The sequence below is a fragment of the Mesoplodon mirus genome (assembly GCF_964341445.2).
Source record: "Mesoplodon mirus genome assembly, chromosome: 9".
Classification (NCBI taxonomy): domain Eukaryota; kingdom Metazoa; phylum Chordata; class Mammalia; order Artiodactyla; family Ziphiidae; genus Mesoplodon; species Mesoplodon mirus.
In genome coordinates, this window is record NC_138985.1 from 74,285,697 (window position 1) to 74,303,633 (window position 17,937).

Consider the following 17,937-nt stretch of genomic DNA (forward strand, 5'->3'; position numbering starts at 1 on the left):
ACCCTATCTTCTCTTGTTCTGTAGATTTGTTTTGTGCTATCCACACTGAGGAGTTCACCTGTTTTAACTTAACTGATCATGACTGGCATTGCATCATGTCAGAAAAGCATCTTTCTAGTTCACTGGAAACTGGAGTGCCAGTAGGCCAGGGAAGACTTTTCCAGAGTGACTTTAGGCCTAAATTTTCCAAAGGGGATTAGGATTGAGCTGGTTTCACTCACCTTTGGACTTTTGATCTCTGTTTCTTGGCACAAGAGAATAACTAAGAAGAACCGTGCAGATAAAGTCCTGCTGCTCATTGTCATCCTAGACTACAGCAATGAGGGTTTTCATATCTCTGATAGGAAAATTGCTTTTTATGCACACATTTTTAGGTTCTATATCTTTAAAAACACATCTGTCTCAAATGTTAAGATGTGCCTGTACCTCACTTACGTTAAATATAAATACTTAACAGTTTTCTTTCATTAGGAAATATGTTGATGTTTTATTCCCCCCCCCCCCGCCGCCATGTTTAGAGATAGAGGAAAATGAAGCAGTTTTTTCTGTGGCATTTTAATTTCATTCTGTTAGAGTGGGGTGAGGAATTGTTATTTATACTTACCAAAGTCACTCTGAATGAAACTTCATTTCCTTTTTCTTTAGTTATGGCCAGTCTCAATGCTGTGCGTACCAGTAACTTTGCCTTTGTTGGATCTTACACACTGTCATTATCTTCAGTAGGAAACACAAAATTTGCTCTGGACAAGGTAATCCAAATTTATTTATTTATTTATAGAAAAACTAGGTCCATGAAAATGTCCTAGTACTTTCAAGTATTTGAAATCTTTGGCTGAATATGTATGTTCTTAGAATTGTACATTTTAATTAGACATGGGTTTAGCTGCATGATATGTTTTTTGATGTTGGAAGTATTTCTCCCCTGTATCTTAATAGTTAAGTCTTCAAAGCAGCATATACTGGTTTATTCTAAATGTCAATTCTGACTAAGAAAGTATTGCTTCTTGCATATAGATGTTAAGCTTACAGTTTTAAACATAGTTTCTTGCCCATTTGAAACCAATATTTTGAAAGGACTAACATTTTTTGGATTTAGTTTTGACAAGATAGGGAAAGATAGAATAATTTCTTGGAAAAGTACTCATGAATCTAAGGGATTTCCTTCCCATGCTTTCCTCTCCAAGTTTAAGACTTCATAGTTCAGATCTGTGTAGTGTCACCACCATATTGAGTGCTTTTTCACCACACTGTAAAGACTAAATATTTAATAGCTAACAAGACCATTTTAAGTAGTAAGAGAAGTAGAGGCAAACTTTAGTCCTAGTGTTGGCTTCTGCTGTATAATACAGACTATTTAAAAATATTATAAGAGATTTCTGTAGTTAGAATATAGCAATGTTTAAAAAAATTCATGTAACTTTTAATTTAGTAATTCAGCTAGTTTAACAAATTGAGTGATTCTGGGTCTTTTTTTCTCTTTGTCTTTTATTTTGTTTGTTTTAGATAAATTATGATGTAAAAGAGCGAGAGCTACTGGGCTATATGTTCCAGGAAAAGGTTGCCATATTTTCTTTGCTTGAAACTAATGAGCTTAAAAATTAGTCCTTAATTTTTGGCCCTTATGTATTTGTTTTACTAACCACTCTCATGTCTTCTTGGTTATTTTGACTAATTAAGGACATTATTTAAATTATTCCTTCTTTAGATCCATGTAGATGGCCATCTTTTTCTTTACTCTCATAATTCTTTAAAGCTTTCTTTAAAAGTTCTCTAGTTTTTTTCATGCCTGTTTGGTATTTGGGCTTTTATATTCTTTTTTCATGTTATAATTCTTTAAGATTCTATAGTCACTTCAGCATTGATTTTTCCGGGTACCAAATGCCAAATTAATTACTATGTCTAAAACTAAAATTTATTCAGTATTGTTGACCTCCTCTTTATTGAAAGAACTATTAGTAATGTTTTAAGTAAAAATAGAAAACTCCTGTGGTCTTAATTGGCTAATAGGTATGTTGCTATGTAGGTGATGCTCTGTTTATTAATTTTAAAATTAAAATTCATTTAATGCTAAAATTATACTAAATATATTCATATATTTTAGAAATTTTTTTAGGATTTTTAATATCTTTGTGAATATCAATCACAGGCATCTTGTGGGTATATAGATATGATTTGCAAAATGCTGGATAGTAATTTTTGTTTTATTTTAAATTCTTTTTTTTCTTTTTTAATTTTTCTTTTTGGCTGCATTGTGTCTTCGTTGCAGCAAGCAGGCTTTACCTAGTTGTGGCGAGTGGTGGCTACTCTTCGTTGTGGTGCATGGGCTTCTCGTGGTGGCTTCTCTTGTTGCAGAGCATGGGCTCTAGGCACGCAGGATTCAGTAGTTGCAGCGTGTGGGCTCAGTAGTTGTGGCTCACGGGCTCTAGAGCGCAGGCTCAGTAGTTGTGGCGCATGGGCTTAGTTGCTCCACGACATGTGGGATCTTCCCAGACCTGGGATCGAACCCGTGTCCCCTGCATTGAGAGGTGGATTCTTAACCACTGCACCAACAGAGAAGTCGTATTTTAAATTCTTAAAACAAGATTTGCAAATTAGGTAAACATAAGAACTGGGGTTCTGTGAACTGTATTCCTTACTCAGTGTTGTCCCATAGCCAATTTCTATATATGTAAGAGATTTCATGAATCTCTAAAATGAAAGAGATTTCAATGACATATGTTAAATATAGACTGATGGCTCTTTAAAAATTTTTTTCACTGCCATTTTAATTTAAAACGTCACACAAATTAAAAATAAATTATATGTCCATTCTCTTAAAAATTTTTTTGAAATTATAACTTAAATGTACAGCCACCTGATTTGAGTGTAAAATCAAATCAGTTTAATGGTTGTGTCCAATACTGTAAAGTCTCTTCCTGAGTCAAATACAATACAATTTAGCTGTAAAATTTGTCATAGATGTGCTTTTTTGAGTGGCAAGGGGGAGCAAATATTTGTTCTAATACCTTGTGGTTATGTAGGAGAATATTTAAGATAGTTAAGTTTAGATGTTCTTTAAATTGGTGGGAAAAATGGAAGACCTTGTATATTCACATAATAATCCCATTTGATTAAATTTGAGAGAGTAAACACGTCTCCCATATCCTACCAGAGACCATCAGTGCAAGGGAACGTTTGCTTATTTTACTGGTGTCTTGACCAATAAAGATAAGTCACGGGGTTATCTCTGAGATCCCCTTCAGAATGAGATTTCTGTTGAGGTTAACCCAGAGTGTTTGCTCTATAAATTTAGGATACCACTAATAACGGATTGCTTTCTTATTTGAGGTTATAGATATCGGATGTAAAGTCTGACGTCCTAGAATTTAAATTACGAATTTCAATGAGTCACACTCTCAAATCCTTTCTTAGAATAGAGAATCCAAAATAATCATAGGTTTTACTATACTTTTATGGGAAAAGGGAGAAGCATATCCCACAACTCATCGTCTGACTTAAAGAAATGTCATAGATATTTATACCTTCCAGGAAATAGGGATGTCAATTTAAATAGTATTAGGGCAAACACCTGTGAGGTAAAACAACTGATTAGCACTGTAGAATTTTGAGGTTGTAGGAAGAGTGATTAGGTGTTCTGGTGTGTCCAAAGCTATCCTGGTTTATGCCTGTTGGTCTGGTTTAATTATTAACAGGTATAATTATTCTCGCTCAGAAATATCCTGACGTATAAAAAATTATACAGTCACCCTGATTATAGGGTACATTTTACACCTCTTAACGATAATCTTTGAGGTGTTGATAAACTTAAAGGACCATTTTGTTAAACAGAAAACAGAATAGGATCATATATTTTCGCACGTCTCCACACTTGACAGGGCATAGTAACATTGACTCTTCTGTGAATATTCTCAGTTCACTTCAGGACAAGCTTCTAACCAAGAATATTGTCTACTTTTCACAGTTGTAGAGTAAGAGGGAACATTTTCTTCTCATCTTTCCGAGATTCTTCTTACCAGGAGCGTTCTCTGGGCTAAATGGTAGAATTCTATTAATTAGCATTGAGGGGCTAAGGAACTTAACATTGACAATATAGAAAAGAAAAACGGCAAGGGAATTTATAACAAATATAATAATGAGGCGTATGATGTTTTGACTCTACATTATAGATGCCTTTGAAATTCAGAAAGTTGAAGTTTTATTTTATGGAGTTAGTCTCTTGAAATCCATACTTTCTGGCCAAGAATCCCCCCTTTAACTTATCTTTATTAGGTTGGAGGACTAAATTTTTGGAAACTAACCTTACAGTAAAAACTTTCGAATTTAGACTGAACTAAGATTATTCCAACCAGGGTGTCATTCTTCTTCACTGGGCAGCAGGAATGACAGACTAAAGCATCCCCCTTTCTATCTTGACCCAGAAGTCATATGACTTTAAATATTTGGATGTTACCATTTTACTCTAATGATACAACTTCTCCAATTGAATTTTTCTTATATTTGTAATCTTTAATTCACATTCAGAATCATTTTAAATTATCACATGTACTTAAGCAGCTTTTATAATTTAAAAGATACTTTTGACATGAGGTCTCTTCATTATTAATAGACTGATAAGAATGATTTGTTTAAAAATATTTCTTATGTGAATATTTTCATGCTAGACAGGAAGCATGATTTTATTGGGAAGAATATATCAGTCCCTCAAACGTCCAACTAGTAAGAGCAACATAGTCTCAATTTTAGGCACTTAGTTTTTGTTCTGTCAGCTTATGCTTCATGTATTTTAAAGCTATGCTATTAGGTGCATAAATATTTAAGATTATTATATCTTCTTGATGAATTGTTAACACTTCATCTTTGGTAGTCATCTTTATCTTAAGGTCTACTTTGTTATTAATAGAGTCACATCAGCTTTCTTATGATTAGTGTTGGTATGGTATATCTTTTTCCATTCTTTTTTTATCCCCCCTAGCCATGCCACGTAGCATGCAGGATCTTAGGTCCCCGATCAGGGAACCCATGCCCCCTGCAGTGGAAGCGCACAGCCCTAACCACTGGACTGCCAGGGAATTTTCTCTTTTTCCATTCTTTATTCTCAACTTGTCCATATATGTCAAATTAGTGTATCATAAGCATATTTTATGGTCATACTTTGTTATTCAGTTTAACAATTTTTTGTCTTTTCATTAGAGTGTTTAGTATGTTTATATTAATGCAATACTAATATGGTTGGGTTTAGTCTACCACAAAGCAAGCATACTTATAGCCTACAGGCAAATCTGGCTTTTGGCCTGTTTGGTTTTTTTTTAAGTTACTTTTGTCACAATTAATGAACTGATATTGATATATTATTAACAAAAGTTCAGCAGCCTGTTTTTGTAACTAAAGTTTTTGACACAATCATGACCATTTATGTATTGTCTGTGGCTGCTTTCATGCTACAATGGCAGATGGAATAGTTGTGACAGAGACTGTATGGTCTGCAAAGTCTAAAATATTAATTGTCTGGGCCATTACACGAAAAGTTAACAGACATTGGTCCTACTATTTTGTTCTTTATTTTTTATTTGTCTCATCTGTTCTTTGTCATTTGTTTTTCCTTTCTTGACTACTTCTAATTGAGTATTTTGGTAATCATTTTTATCTTTTCTGTTGGCTTTTTAGCTATACTTCCCTGTATCCTTTTTCAGTTATTGCTAAGGATTACAATATGCATCCTTAGCCTATTACTATTACTACAGTCTATCTTGAAATACAATTATTCCACTTCATGTACCTTACAACAGTTAGAACCTTGCAACAGTATAATTCCATTTGCCCATCCCATTATGTTTTAATTCTACCCTTGTTATAAACCCCAATGCACTGTTATTTTTTAATCAATTTTTAAAAGAAATTTTAAAAATATATTTTAAAGAATTGTCATTTATATTTATTGGTTCTTATGTTCTTCATTCCATCTTGTAGAGCCAGGCTTCCATCCAGGATTATTGCCTTCTCAGGAAGAAGTTTTTTGTTTGTTTGTTTGTTTTTTAATTTTTTGTAATATACTTCTGCTGGAAATGAATTCTCTAACTTTTGTTTATCCAAAGATGTCTCTCTTTACATTGTCTTAATTTCTGAAGGACATTCTTCTTGGATATAGACTGCTAGGTTGGCAGGTTTTTTCTTTCACCCACCCCTTTAAAGATGCCATTTTATTATTTTCTGGCTTTGATTGTTTCTGATAAGAAGTCAGCCATCATTCTTACCTTTTCTGCTTTTATTTATTTATTTTTTTTTTTTTTTTGCGGTACGCGGGCTTCTCACTGCCGTGGCCTCTCCCGTTGCAGAGCACAGGCTCCGGACGCGCAGGCTCAGCGGCCATGGCTCACGGGCCCAGCTGCTCCGCGGCATGTGGGATCTTCCCAGACCGGGGCACGAACCCGTGTCCCCTGCATCAGCAGGCGGACTCTCAACCACTGCGCCACCAGGGAAGCCCCATCTGCTTTTATTTTTTATTTTTATTTTTTTATATTGTCGGCCACACTGCTCGGCTTGCAGGATCTTAGTTTCCTGATCAGGGATCAAGCCCAGGCCCCCGGCAGTGAAAGTGCCTAGTCCTCACCACTGGACCGCTGGGGAATTCCCCTTTTCTGCTGTTAATATTTTAAAATATTTTGATTTGTGACAGTTTGACCCTAATCTGCCTAGGTGTGGTTTTCTCTGTCATACTGGGTTATTTCTTTATCATACTAAGTTTCAATGACCTTTATGGAGCCATAGTTCATGTGTTTCATACGTTTTGGCAAATTCTCAGCCATTATCTTGTCAAGTATTTCTTCTACACTGTTTTCTCTTCTTTCTAGGGCTCCAGTTAAATGTATGTTGGACTCTTGACTATGTTCCTACAGGTCTATGGCACTCTTTTTGTTTTTAATTTTCCTTTGTGTTTCATTTTGGATCATTTCTATTTACCAGTCTTTGAGTTCATCTATCTTTTTTTCTAATGTACCCCGGTTTCCTGTAAAGCCCATCCAATGAATCAATTTCAACTTTTTTTTATTGTAAAATTTCTATTTGGATCTTTTTTAGAGCTTCTATTTCTCTGTCAAAATTCTCTCTCTTCTCACCCATTTTTGTCCATCTTTTCCTCTAAATTCTTTAACAAATTATAAATGTCTCTGTCTTGTAATTCTAACATCTAGATCATCTGTGGATCTGCTATTGACAGGGTTTGTTTTGTTTTCTTTTGATTAAAGGCCACCTTTTCCTGCTTTTTCATGTCTTGTAAAACTTTTAAACCGTAGGCTAGATGTGATGTGATGTTATGTTATGTTGTTATGTTATATGTTATGTTATGTTATGTTATGTTATGTTATGTTATGTTATGTTATGTTATAAAAGAACAGTAGAGACTGAAGTAGGTGGTAATAACACCCTCTTGTCTCTCAGTATAATCAGAAGTTGAGCTGAGATAGTGCTTTAGTTAGTTGGGTTCAACTCTTGTTTCAAATGCCTTGAGAGTGAAGTTAGGCCCCTCCTTCCAGTAGAACTTTGAGATCTAAATTCTGAAAGTCTACAAGATTTCTTTTTGCTTTCCAGATCTGCCTCTGGCTTGTGGCATTAGCACTTACTCAGCAAAATTCTGAGGAGTGGGGGAGATTGGCAGGTAGGGAAGGCTAGCTCTGACCCTGGGCTCTTTTGAGATGCTCATCTAGGTAGACAGTCTTCATTTAGCTGTTAAAGACTTCACTGGTTTTTCCTTTGCCCTGCAAAATTCATTGCCTGTTGCCAGCATGCTCCTCTGTCAGTTCTTGCTCCCAGGGAATAAAGTGGTCACCCCTGATTTGGCTCAGCCAGGAAGGGTACATTCCTTACTGGAATTTGGTCCATTAAATTTTTTTTGCTTGCACAACTCTTAGGTAGCTTTAAGGGAAATAAGATATTCTTAGCTTATCCATTGTTTTCTAGTTGTTGCAGTAGAAATGGTGGTCTTTTGTGACCTTTCACATCCTAAGTGGAAGTGGAGCTCTGAGCATGTAATGGAAGTCGAACTCCTTTCTGTGTATCCCCCTAACCAAGCACACTGTAGTGGATTTAATGGACAGAATTTAGATATACTTTTGTGTGTGTCTCTGTAGCTAGCAAATCAGCCATGGTTGGGAGTGAAGAGTCATTACATCATGACAGTAATTGCATCTGGTGTGGATTTAGGGCATTCCAGACCATCTTCATATTGAACTTAAATGTCTTTGTCAGATAGATTTCAACATTGACTTTCACTACTAGGTCTATGTTTGTGGCTTTCTACCCTCTCTGTAATGCAGACTCGTGTTTGATATGGGGTCCTTAGTTTTAGAAATCTGCCTGGAAGTAAAATGGTACAAACATTTGATGAAAATTATTGTTGATTAGCTCTATATTATATACATTATAGAGCAACTTAATTTTTCTCTATGTATAACCTACTAGGTAATTATTGCTCAGATAACTTTTGTTCCTTGGCGGTAAATTTATATGTGTGTATATGTATGTGTGGATGTATATGTAGATGATGTGGCATGTATCAGTACTTCATTACTTTCGATGGCTGAGTACTATTGCATTATGTTATACACTACACTTTGTCCACTCATCTGCTGATGGACATTTGGTCTGTTTCTTTTTTGGCTATTGTGAATAACGCTGCTATAAACTTGGGCGTACATATACCTGTTTGAATACCTGTTTTCAGTCTTTGGGGATATATATCTAGGAGAGGAATTGTGTGGTTATATGTTAATTCTGTTTAACTTTTTGAGGAGCCACCAAACTGTTTCTCATAGTTCCTGAACCATTTGACATTCCTATCAGTAATGTCGGTTCCAGTGTCTCCACATCCTTGCTAAAGCTTGTTATTTTCCATGTTTTTGATTATGGCCATCATAGTGGGTATGAAGTGGCACCTCACTGTGGTTTTGATTTGCATTTCCCTAATGACTAATTTTTGGGTTTGGAGGGGGGGTTTTTTTTGGCTTATACAACAAAAGTTTATTTTTTTCACAGTTCTGGAGGCTAGAAGTCTAAGATTAGGGCACTGGGAGGGTTGATTTTTTTCTAAACCCTCTCTGTTTAGCTTGTAGATAGCTGTATTATGTGTCTTCACATGGTCTTTCTCGGTATGTGTGTCCAAATCTTCTCTTTCTATGAGGACACAAGTTACATTGGATTAGGGCTCATCCCAATGAACTAAATTAACCCTAATTACTTCTTTAAAGACCCTATCTCCAAATACAGTCACATTTTGTGGTATGGGGAGTTAGAACTTCAACATGTGAATTTGGTTAGGGATGGGGAGGGGACACAATTTAGTCATAGCATGGTTTAAGCTATAGCATGAGTTTTGGGATTATCAATGTTGGAAACATACTTGTATCTAAGAAATAAGGAAAGCTTTATAGATACAGAATGACTCAACTTTAAAACAAGCAATAAAAAAATCTGCTTTCAATAACTTATTGTTGGTTTTGTAATTTAGCTTATGTTTATTTTGGTTCAAAGCAATGTGCTTCCAATAAAAGAATCAGATTCCTTTTTACTCGTTCCTCAGTAAATGGTTCTGGACACAATGGCAACTTGAGATTTCCGTTGAAATCTTCGTCCTTATCCTCACCTTCATCATTATTGTCACCATCGTCATCAAGCTAACAATTATTATCTAAAGACTATTGATGTTGAACATCTTTTCATGTGTTTGTTGGCTATTAGTATATCGTCTTTGAAGAAATGTCTATTCAAGTCTTTTGCCAATTTTTAAGTTGGATTGTTTGGAATGTTTTAATTGAGTTGTCTTTTTATTGTTGAGTTATAAGAGTTCTTAATGTATTCTAGATACTAAACCATTATTAGATACATGATTTGCAAATATTTTCTCCTGTTTTGTACATTGTCTTTTCACTTTCTTATGCTTTGATACACAGAAGTTTAAAATTCTTTATTGTAATAAATAATACATAACATGAGGTCTACCCTCAACAAATTTTTAAGTGTACAATATTATTAACTATAAGCACAATGTTGTGCAGCAGATCTCTAGAATTTTTTCATCTTGGATGAGTGAAATTCTATACCCATTGAATAGCAACTCCCTTTCCCCCCACTCCTACCAGTCCCTGGCATCCACCACTCTACTTTCTGCTTCTGTTGAGTTGGCTACTCTTGATACCTCATACAAATGGAATCATGTAGTATTTGTCCTTTTGTGACTGACTTATTTCACTTAGCATAACGTCCTCAAGGTTCATCCGTGCTGTAACACCTGACAGGATTTCCTCCTTTTTTATGACCGAATAATACTCTATTGTTTGTATGTACTATATCCCCCCACCTCCCCCGGCTGCCTTCTTTTTTTTCAATAGGAGTATTTGGGTACTATTTGACAAAACAAACAGTGTTCTTTAAGCAAACATTTATTGAATGTCTGGATATGATTTGGCAATAGGATATGGAAACAAACATGAGAAGGACATGATAATTGACCTCAAGGATCTGCTGTGCAGAGGTGTGGGGCTTTGGGTTAGGACACATAAGAAAATATACACTGAGAGTCTCAAGGCATAAAAGGCAAACTTTGGGCTCTGAGAAGAACAGGATCTGGATGGCCTAGAGTAGTTTCATATACAGAAGTGGGGAGAAAGGAGGCTATACCACATTTTCTTTGTCTGTTCAGCTGTTGATGGGCATGTAGATTGTTTCCACCTCTTGGCTGTTATAAAGAATGCTACAATGAACATGGGAGTGCAGATATCCCTTTAAGAGCCTGATTTTGATTCTTTTGGATAAATTCCCAGAAGTGGGGTTGATTGATTATACGGTAGTTCTATTTTTAATTTTTTGAGGAACCTCCATACTGAAAAGTTTTTCATTTTGATGAAGTTTAATTTATCTGTTTTTTCTTTTGTTGCTCATGGTTTGGTATATATCTGAGAAGCCATTGCCAAATTCATGATCATTGAAGATTTACTCCTCTGTTTTTCTTCTAAGAGTTGTATGGTTTTAGCTCTCACATTTAGGTCATTGATCCATTTTGAGTTAATTTTTGTATGTGGTATGAGGTAGGGATCCAACTTTACTCTTTTGCATGTGGCTCTCCAGTTTCCCCAGCACCATTTGTTGAAAATATTGCTCTTTCCTCATTGAATGGTTTTGGTACCCTTGCTGAAAATCAATCTGGCATATATGTATGGGTTTATTTCTGGACTCTCAGTTCTATTCCTGTGGTCTATATGTCTATCCTTATGCCAGTACCACACTGTTCTGATTACTGTAGCTTTGGATTGGTTTGAAATTGGGAAGTATGATTCTTTCAACTTTGTTTTTCTTTTTCAAGATTGTTTTGGTTATTTGGAGCCTCTTGCAATTCCATGTGAATTTGAGGATCAACGTTTCCATTCTGCGGTTCACTATTCTTTATTGCTGAATAATATTATATTGTATTAATATGCCAGTTGGTTTATCCCATCTTCTATCAAGTATATTCTGTTGATAGGGAATGGATAAACACATGTATTCTCTTCTTAAATCTGTGTTTTCTTTATCACATTACTTGGGACTTAGGGTTCTGCCTTAAGCAGGCTCTACATTGAATGAATTTATTCTTCAAAAGCATTTGTTGCTAAGGAACCAGTGGCTTTTGGGCCACCTATATTATATTCCAGCTTTAGAAAATACTGTGTTTTCAAGACATAATCTCTATTCATGATTTATAGATGTTTTATCAAGAAAAACTGTTTTACAAATAATCTACTCTCTTTCTTCACAGGTACCCTTTCTATCTCCTTTGGAAGGTCATATTTACTTAAAAATAAAGTGTCAAGTGAACTCAAGTGTTGAAGAAAGAGGTTTTCTAGTAAGTAACATCACTGGATCTATATTTTCTTTTTTCCATTTTGTGAAGCATAGACTTGGTTTCCCATAGGAATGAAAGTCTGTGTGACTAAGTGATAAATTGGTTCAGATTTGTTGCATGTCCACTATATGCTAATCACTGTGCTGGTGTTAGAATATAATAGGCCACAGAAAATAATCCCTGCACTCAGGAACTTTTAGTATAATAGGAAGAAATACAAGTGAACAGCTAAGTACAATACAGTACTATAATGGGAGAAAGCATAGAGTGCATGGGTGTAAATTGGTGGGACACCAGGTCTTAGGTATGAGTGGGAAGGCTTAAAGAAAGGTATTGGAAATAACTTGTAAACTGCTAGCTGAACAAGTTAGCCAGAGGGAGAGAAGAGGGAGATATGCTCCAGATGAAGGGAAAAGCATTACAATGGCCTGGAGGGCCCTTCCCTCTCTCACCCCCACCAGAGTAAAAGATGACACATTTAGATAGTGACAGGTATTTCAGGGTAGCTAGAGCTTAGAGTCTGAGTGTGTGTGTGGAGAAGGGGTAGTGAGAGGAGTGACTGGGGAGGAAGGTGGGGTTAGGGGAAATGGAGCCAAGTGTTAGAGGGCCTTTTAAAGACTTCCGACTTTATCCTGAAGTCGGTTGGGTACTCTTGTAGGATTTTAAGCAGAGGATTAACATCAATTTTGGGGGTTTAGGAAAGTCATTCTGACTAACATGTGGAAGTGGACTGGGGAGTGGCAGAACTGAAGAAGATTAGTGAAGAAACTGAGTTACTCCATGAGAGAGGGGATGGGGGCTGGCAGTCAGGGTGGAGAGAAGGACCCACCGTGGATAGGTGAAGGAGGAAGAAGTGCAGACCCTAGTGGTTTGGCTGTAGGGGTGGAGAAGCAGAAGTAAGGATGTCACCCAGATCCCTGCCTTGCACAGCTTGTTGGGTGGCAGTGATTATACTGAGATAAGGGGCCCTGGAGGGGGGGAGCAAGTGTCCATGTTTGGGGTGGAAACCGTTTTTCCCCAAAATTTTATTGTGGTAAATTGCAAGCATACAGCAATGTTGATAGAATTTTATAATGAACGCCCGTATAGCCAGCATCTAGATTTTGCCTTTAACATTTTTTACTGTCCTTGCTGTATCATGTATCTACTACCTAGCTATCCTTCTAGCCAGTCCTGAAAATATCATATTTTGAGGGGAAGAATTTCAAAGTATATTGTGGACATTAGCATGTTCCCGTGAATCTTAAGTGTACATCCCCTGAGTTCTGACACAGGCATACATCTATGTAACCCAAATTTCTATTAAAATAGACAATTTTACCCCAGAAAGTTCCCTCATGCCCCTTGTCAGTCAGTCCCCACCCAAGGTAGGAAGTTTGAATGAGTTAAGTTTTAAATAACTTGAATTTTAGATGTGTACAGGCACGTTTCAGAGTTTGAGTTTGGAGCTCAAGATAGACATTTTAGATGAGGTGAAGGTTTGGAAATCTGCAGCAGAGAGATAGTAATGGAAGCTCAGGTGGCGTTGAATAGCCAGGGAACACTAACATTTAAGCCACAGACCTAGGAAGAGAAGCTCTCAAGGGAGACTATAGGGAGGGCAATGGAGAACTTCGTTTCATGGTTGCCAGGGGAAGAGTCTGCACGAGGGAGTGGTCAAATTAGATAAGCATCTATTAGAGATGGTTGGACTTATTAATGAAGTGGTCATTCTAGTCTTGTTGAGAGCAGGAGCTAGATTGCAAATGGTTACAAAGGGAGTGGAGGGTGAAGAATGGGGGTGCAACAACTCTGAAACAAAGTTTGGCTGCAGAGGGGTAAAGAGAGTGTGGTACCTGCAGAGGTCTGTAGGGTGAAAGAAGGATTTTGTTGACATTTTATTAAGATTGGAGAGATTTGAGCATCTTTAAATTCAAATGGGTAGCTTCTAATAGGGCCAAAGAGGGCAAAGGTAGAGGCAATGGGGAACCTGCACTTTAAGGAATAACACATGGAACAAGGTCATGAGAGTGAGAACAAATAAGACCCAAGCCACGGTTCATGATCTTGTACAGAATTATACTTTTTCCATTATCAGAGGAGGAAAGTATGTGTAGAATACACAGAAGGTTGTGGGTGTGGTACCAGAAGTAGAGAAAATCTAATAGCTTTGATTTTCTTTGTGAAGCAAGAATTTGAGCTATACAAAAGATATCACAGGTCAATTTGCAGTTGCTGACAAAGGGCAAGAGAAAGAAGAGCTAGATTGTACAGAAAGTCCAAGCAGCCAAGGTGACTGTAAATCATACTTCGTAGCTTTTTTCACATGTAAATCCAGCAGGTGGCACTAGATATTCTTGGAAAAGTGTCTATAAATTTCTGACTTGAAAGCAGTGTTTACTTACTGACCTTTTCCTTTAATGTAAATATTTCCATATTTTACTCTAGGTACCTTTAGCCCCTGATATACTCTTAGGACATTCATTTGCCTAAAATGTCTGACCTACTTAATGTTTGAGCAGGGCTCTTAACTACTTTAGAGTTAGATCTTTTCAGGTTTACTCTATCTTGAATCCTATAGGCCATTCTTATCACATCCACACTTACAGAAATGTGGTAAAAAAAAAAGTTAACTCAGGACTCCCCCAAATAACTTCTGTCCCCTGTCTAAGCAATGCCTTTTAATTACTTCTAACCTCTATAAAAAATAGAGGTAGTAATTGAAATGGTTCAGTTGCTTGGTTCAGTTTTCCTTCCTGATGTGCCAGGGACAGCTGGAAGGAAGGAGACTACCAACCAGAGAAACTTGCTAAGTGATTCTAAAATGGTACTAGCCTAACTCTGCCAAGACTGATGAGCAGCAAGAAAAGTACGTTCTGGTTTAGCTAGAAGGTTCCAGTTCTGCTTTGTGACCGTGTGTTGTCATCTAATTTCCTTGGCCTTCAGTTTCCCCAGCTATAAAAATGAAAAAGCTATCCTCTTGTTATTTTTCTCTGATTATAGTAGGGGGTAATGATAACTTGTATTATTTTTATCCATCAAATTTTTCCTTTTCTATTACCTTTATGATGTAAAAGGTGAACGTAAACACAAAAGGGAGCTGGTGAGTCATTTGTACTAACTTTGTGCTTGAGATTGAAATAACAAGATTCCTGGCCTTGATACAGAGTAGAATAAAAATAAACTTAAGTACTTTATAAAAGAGAGAAAAAAAATCATGCAAGTAGATTTTGAAGTATGAAATATGTCAACATACTGAGGTTTAATGTATAGAAAACATTTAATTGATCCTCAGGTTTCTAAAGTCAGTATTTCATTGACTTTTCCAGACCATATTTGAAGATATTAGTGGTTTCGGTGCGTGGCATCGAAGATGGTGTGTTCTTTCTGGAAACTGTATCTCTTATTGGACTTATCCAGATGATGAGAAACGAAAGGTAATATTAATATTGATGGTCAGTGGTGAAAGCCCTAACTGACTTTCAGGGAATATTTCATGCAAGTGTTCCCCATGGCCCCCATTAACCACCCAAATGCCCCGTTAAAAATATTTACTAAGCCATTAAAAATGTTCTTGTTGAAAGACTAGTGAGTGTGTGTGTGTGCATGTGTGTGTATTTGTGTAAAAATTTTATATCTTATCCATTCCCTGTGATTTGACCACTCTTGAAATACCTTTAGGAATATATTTTTCTTTTTTTCTGGAATGTTTCATAATATTTTTTAATTGACACTTTTAATCAGAAATATTTTCAATTCACTTTTGTATTTTATTAACAGTTGATTTACCTAACTCTGAGATAAAACAGAAAGGAAAAACCACCATAGGAATATAGTGGTTTTGGTTTTGTTTCTAAATTTGATAATAGAATTTTATGGATACATTACATCTTGTTTTTAAAGAATTTAATGTTATGGCCCAAGTGTGGTAATTTATTATCCAAAAACTGGAAAATAAAAATAAGCAGAAATATAAAGTAAAATCATCTATAACAGAGATAACTACTGTTCACATTTTGCTGTGTATCCTTCTAAGTTTTTTAACTGTATATGTAATAATAGTTATATATCCATTTATGAATCTTTTTTAAACAGAAAGTATCATGTTTTTTACAACTTAATTTTTACTTGATAATATCCTATCTTTCCACATCAATAAAAATACATCTGTGATATTGCATTAGATAGCTATATGTATGACATTGTAGCTATATAAAATTTTATTTTGAAGTTTATTGTGAAATATTTAGAACCTTCAAATAGACAAAAAAAAAAAAAACAAGTAATTTCTATCAACCTCTGTGTTATCAGTCCAATTAAAGCTCCTCATGTAATTTTCTCTCCCTCATAGAGATAACCCCTATCCTGAAATTATTTTGTTCCTATGTATTTCTTTAAATTTTTATTATATATTATATATAGGCAGTATATTATTGCAATTGCATATTTTGAAGCATTATACAAATAGATCATACTGTATATACTATTCTGCAACTTGCATGTTTTAAGTCAACATGATTTGTGACATTAGTCTAGGCTGGTGTGTGTAGCTCTAATTTGTAGAGCTCTAGCCATCTTTCTCTGTACTAAAGTATTCCATTGTAAGAATGTATCACAATTAATTTATCCACTTCTCCTATTTATGGGCACTTAGATTATTTCTAAATTGTTGCTATTATAAACAGCTCTGCTATAACTTAGCTACATGGATCAAAGCTCTTTCTTGAGTTTGTATCTAGTAGCAGAATTACTGGTTTGTAGGGTTTCGCACATCTTCAATTTAGCTAGATTTTGTCCAGTTATTCTTGAAATTGGTTGTACAGTGTTCTGTTCCCACCAGGAGTACATGAGAGTTCTCAGTGTTCCACATCCCACCAACACTTGATATGTCAGCCTTTTAAACTCTTGTCAGTGTGATACGTGTGAAAGGTTATTTCACTGTGTTTTTATTTTGGTTTTCCTTGATTGAACATTAAGAGTAAGCATCTTTTCTTATGTGTTTTAGCCATTTATTTCCCTAGTCTTTTGCTTGGCATATGTTTTAATTTATCTTTATAATATCTTTTCATAAACAGAAATTTTTAATGCTAAGATAAATCTGTCAGTTTATTGCTTTATTGTTTACTTTTTTGAATCTTAGTTAAGAAAATCATCTCTATAGTCATAAAGATATTCTCCTATACCTCCTTATAACTTCTGAAAGTTATAAAGATTTATATTTCATATTTAATTTACCTGGAATTGATTTTTTTCCCCAATCTGGAAACCCAACTGTACCAGCCCCATTGGATGGTCCATTCTTTCCCCACTGATCCACATGCTGTTTCTGACATGTATCAAGATATCATTATATATGTAGGTCTATATTTAGGCTTTCTATTCTGTTTCCTTTGGTATGTATCTCTCAGTCTCAATTACCATAGCTTTAAAATAAATCTTAATGTCTGGTAAGGTAAGTCTCCTAACTTGTGTTTTTATTCAATAATGTATTATTTATTCTTGGTCCTTCATTTTACACACACACACACACACACACGGAAATACGTGTACCTGTATATTTAACTTTTTATAATTGAAAATGTTCAAATGTACACAAAACAGAGAGAAATAGTATACTGAACTCCTAGCTTCAACAATTATTAACTTTCATGTTTCATTTCTCTCTCCACAGCACACACACTTTTTTGTTCTTATTGGTTTGCTGAGGTATTTTAAAGCAAATATCACACTTCATATTATATCATTTAACCTGTGTGAGTCAAGGTTGCCAGTTCCTAACATTCATTGGTCAGTACCCCAAGGAAGCCAGATTTCAGGCTAGCTTACCGTTCTACACTCTCTCTTCCTCATTGATTTTGGCCTTTGAAGGTTTCTTTCACCTTCTTGTGAGTTCAGTTATTTGGCAATTGGGGAATTATGGGAGGACTTTTAGACTATTTAGTCTGCCATACTTGCTGGAGACATAATATTATTATTTCTTTAAATAGTCCCCAATTACTGTCATTTAATTTGTTTCAATCTTTTCACTATTATGAAAAAATAGGGACTATACCCATATAAACATCTTTGTGCACCTATAAATTTCTTTT

At 35.5% G+C, this 17,937-nt stretch overlaps 1 protein-coding gene across 3 annotated transcripts in view; it reads left to right on the top strand.

Moving 5' to 3' along the window:
* Positions 1-17,937, top strand: part of ANLN (anillin, actin binding protein) — a 54,558-nt gene that overhangs the window by 31,249 nt on the left and 5,372 nt on the right. For 2 of the 3 annotated variants that reach the window (XM_082633046.1, XM_082633047.1), the window contains exons 20-23: positions 646-749; positions 1,504-1,557; positions 11,783-11,869; positions 15,178-15,285. In XM_082633046.1, the coding sequence (XP_082489172.1) occupies positions 646-749; positions 1,504-1,557; positions 11,783-11,869; positions 15,178-15,285 (353 nt within the window). The remainder of the gene's footprint in view (positions 1-645; positions 750-1,503; positions 1,558-11,782; positions 11,870-15,177; positions 15,286-17,937) is intronic. The other variant, XM_082633048.1, reaches the window with a different exon arrangement.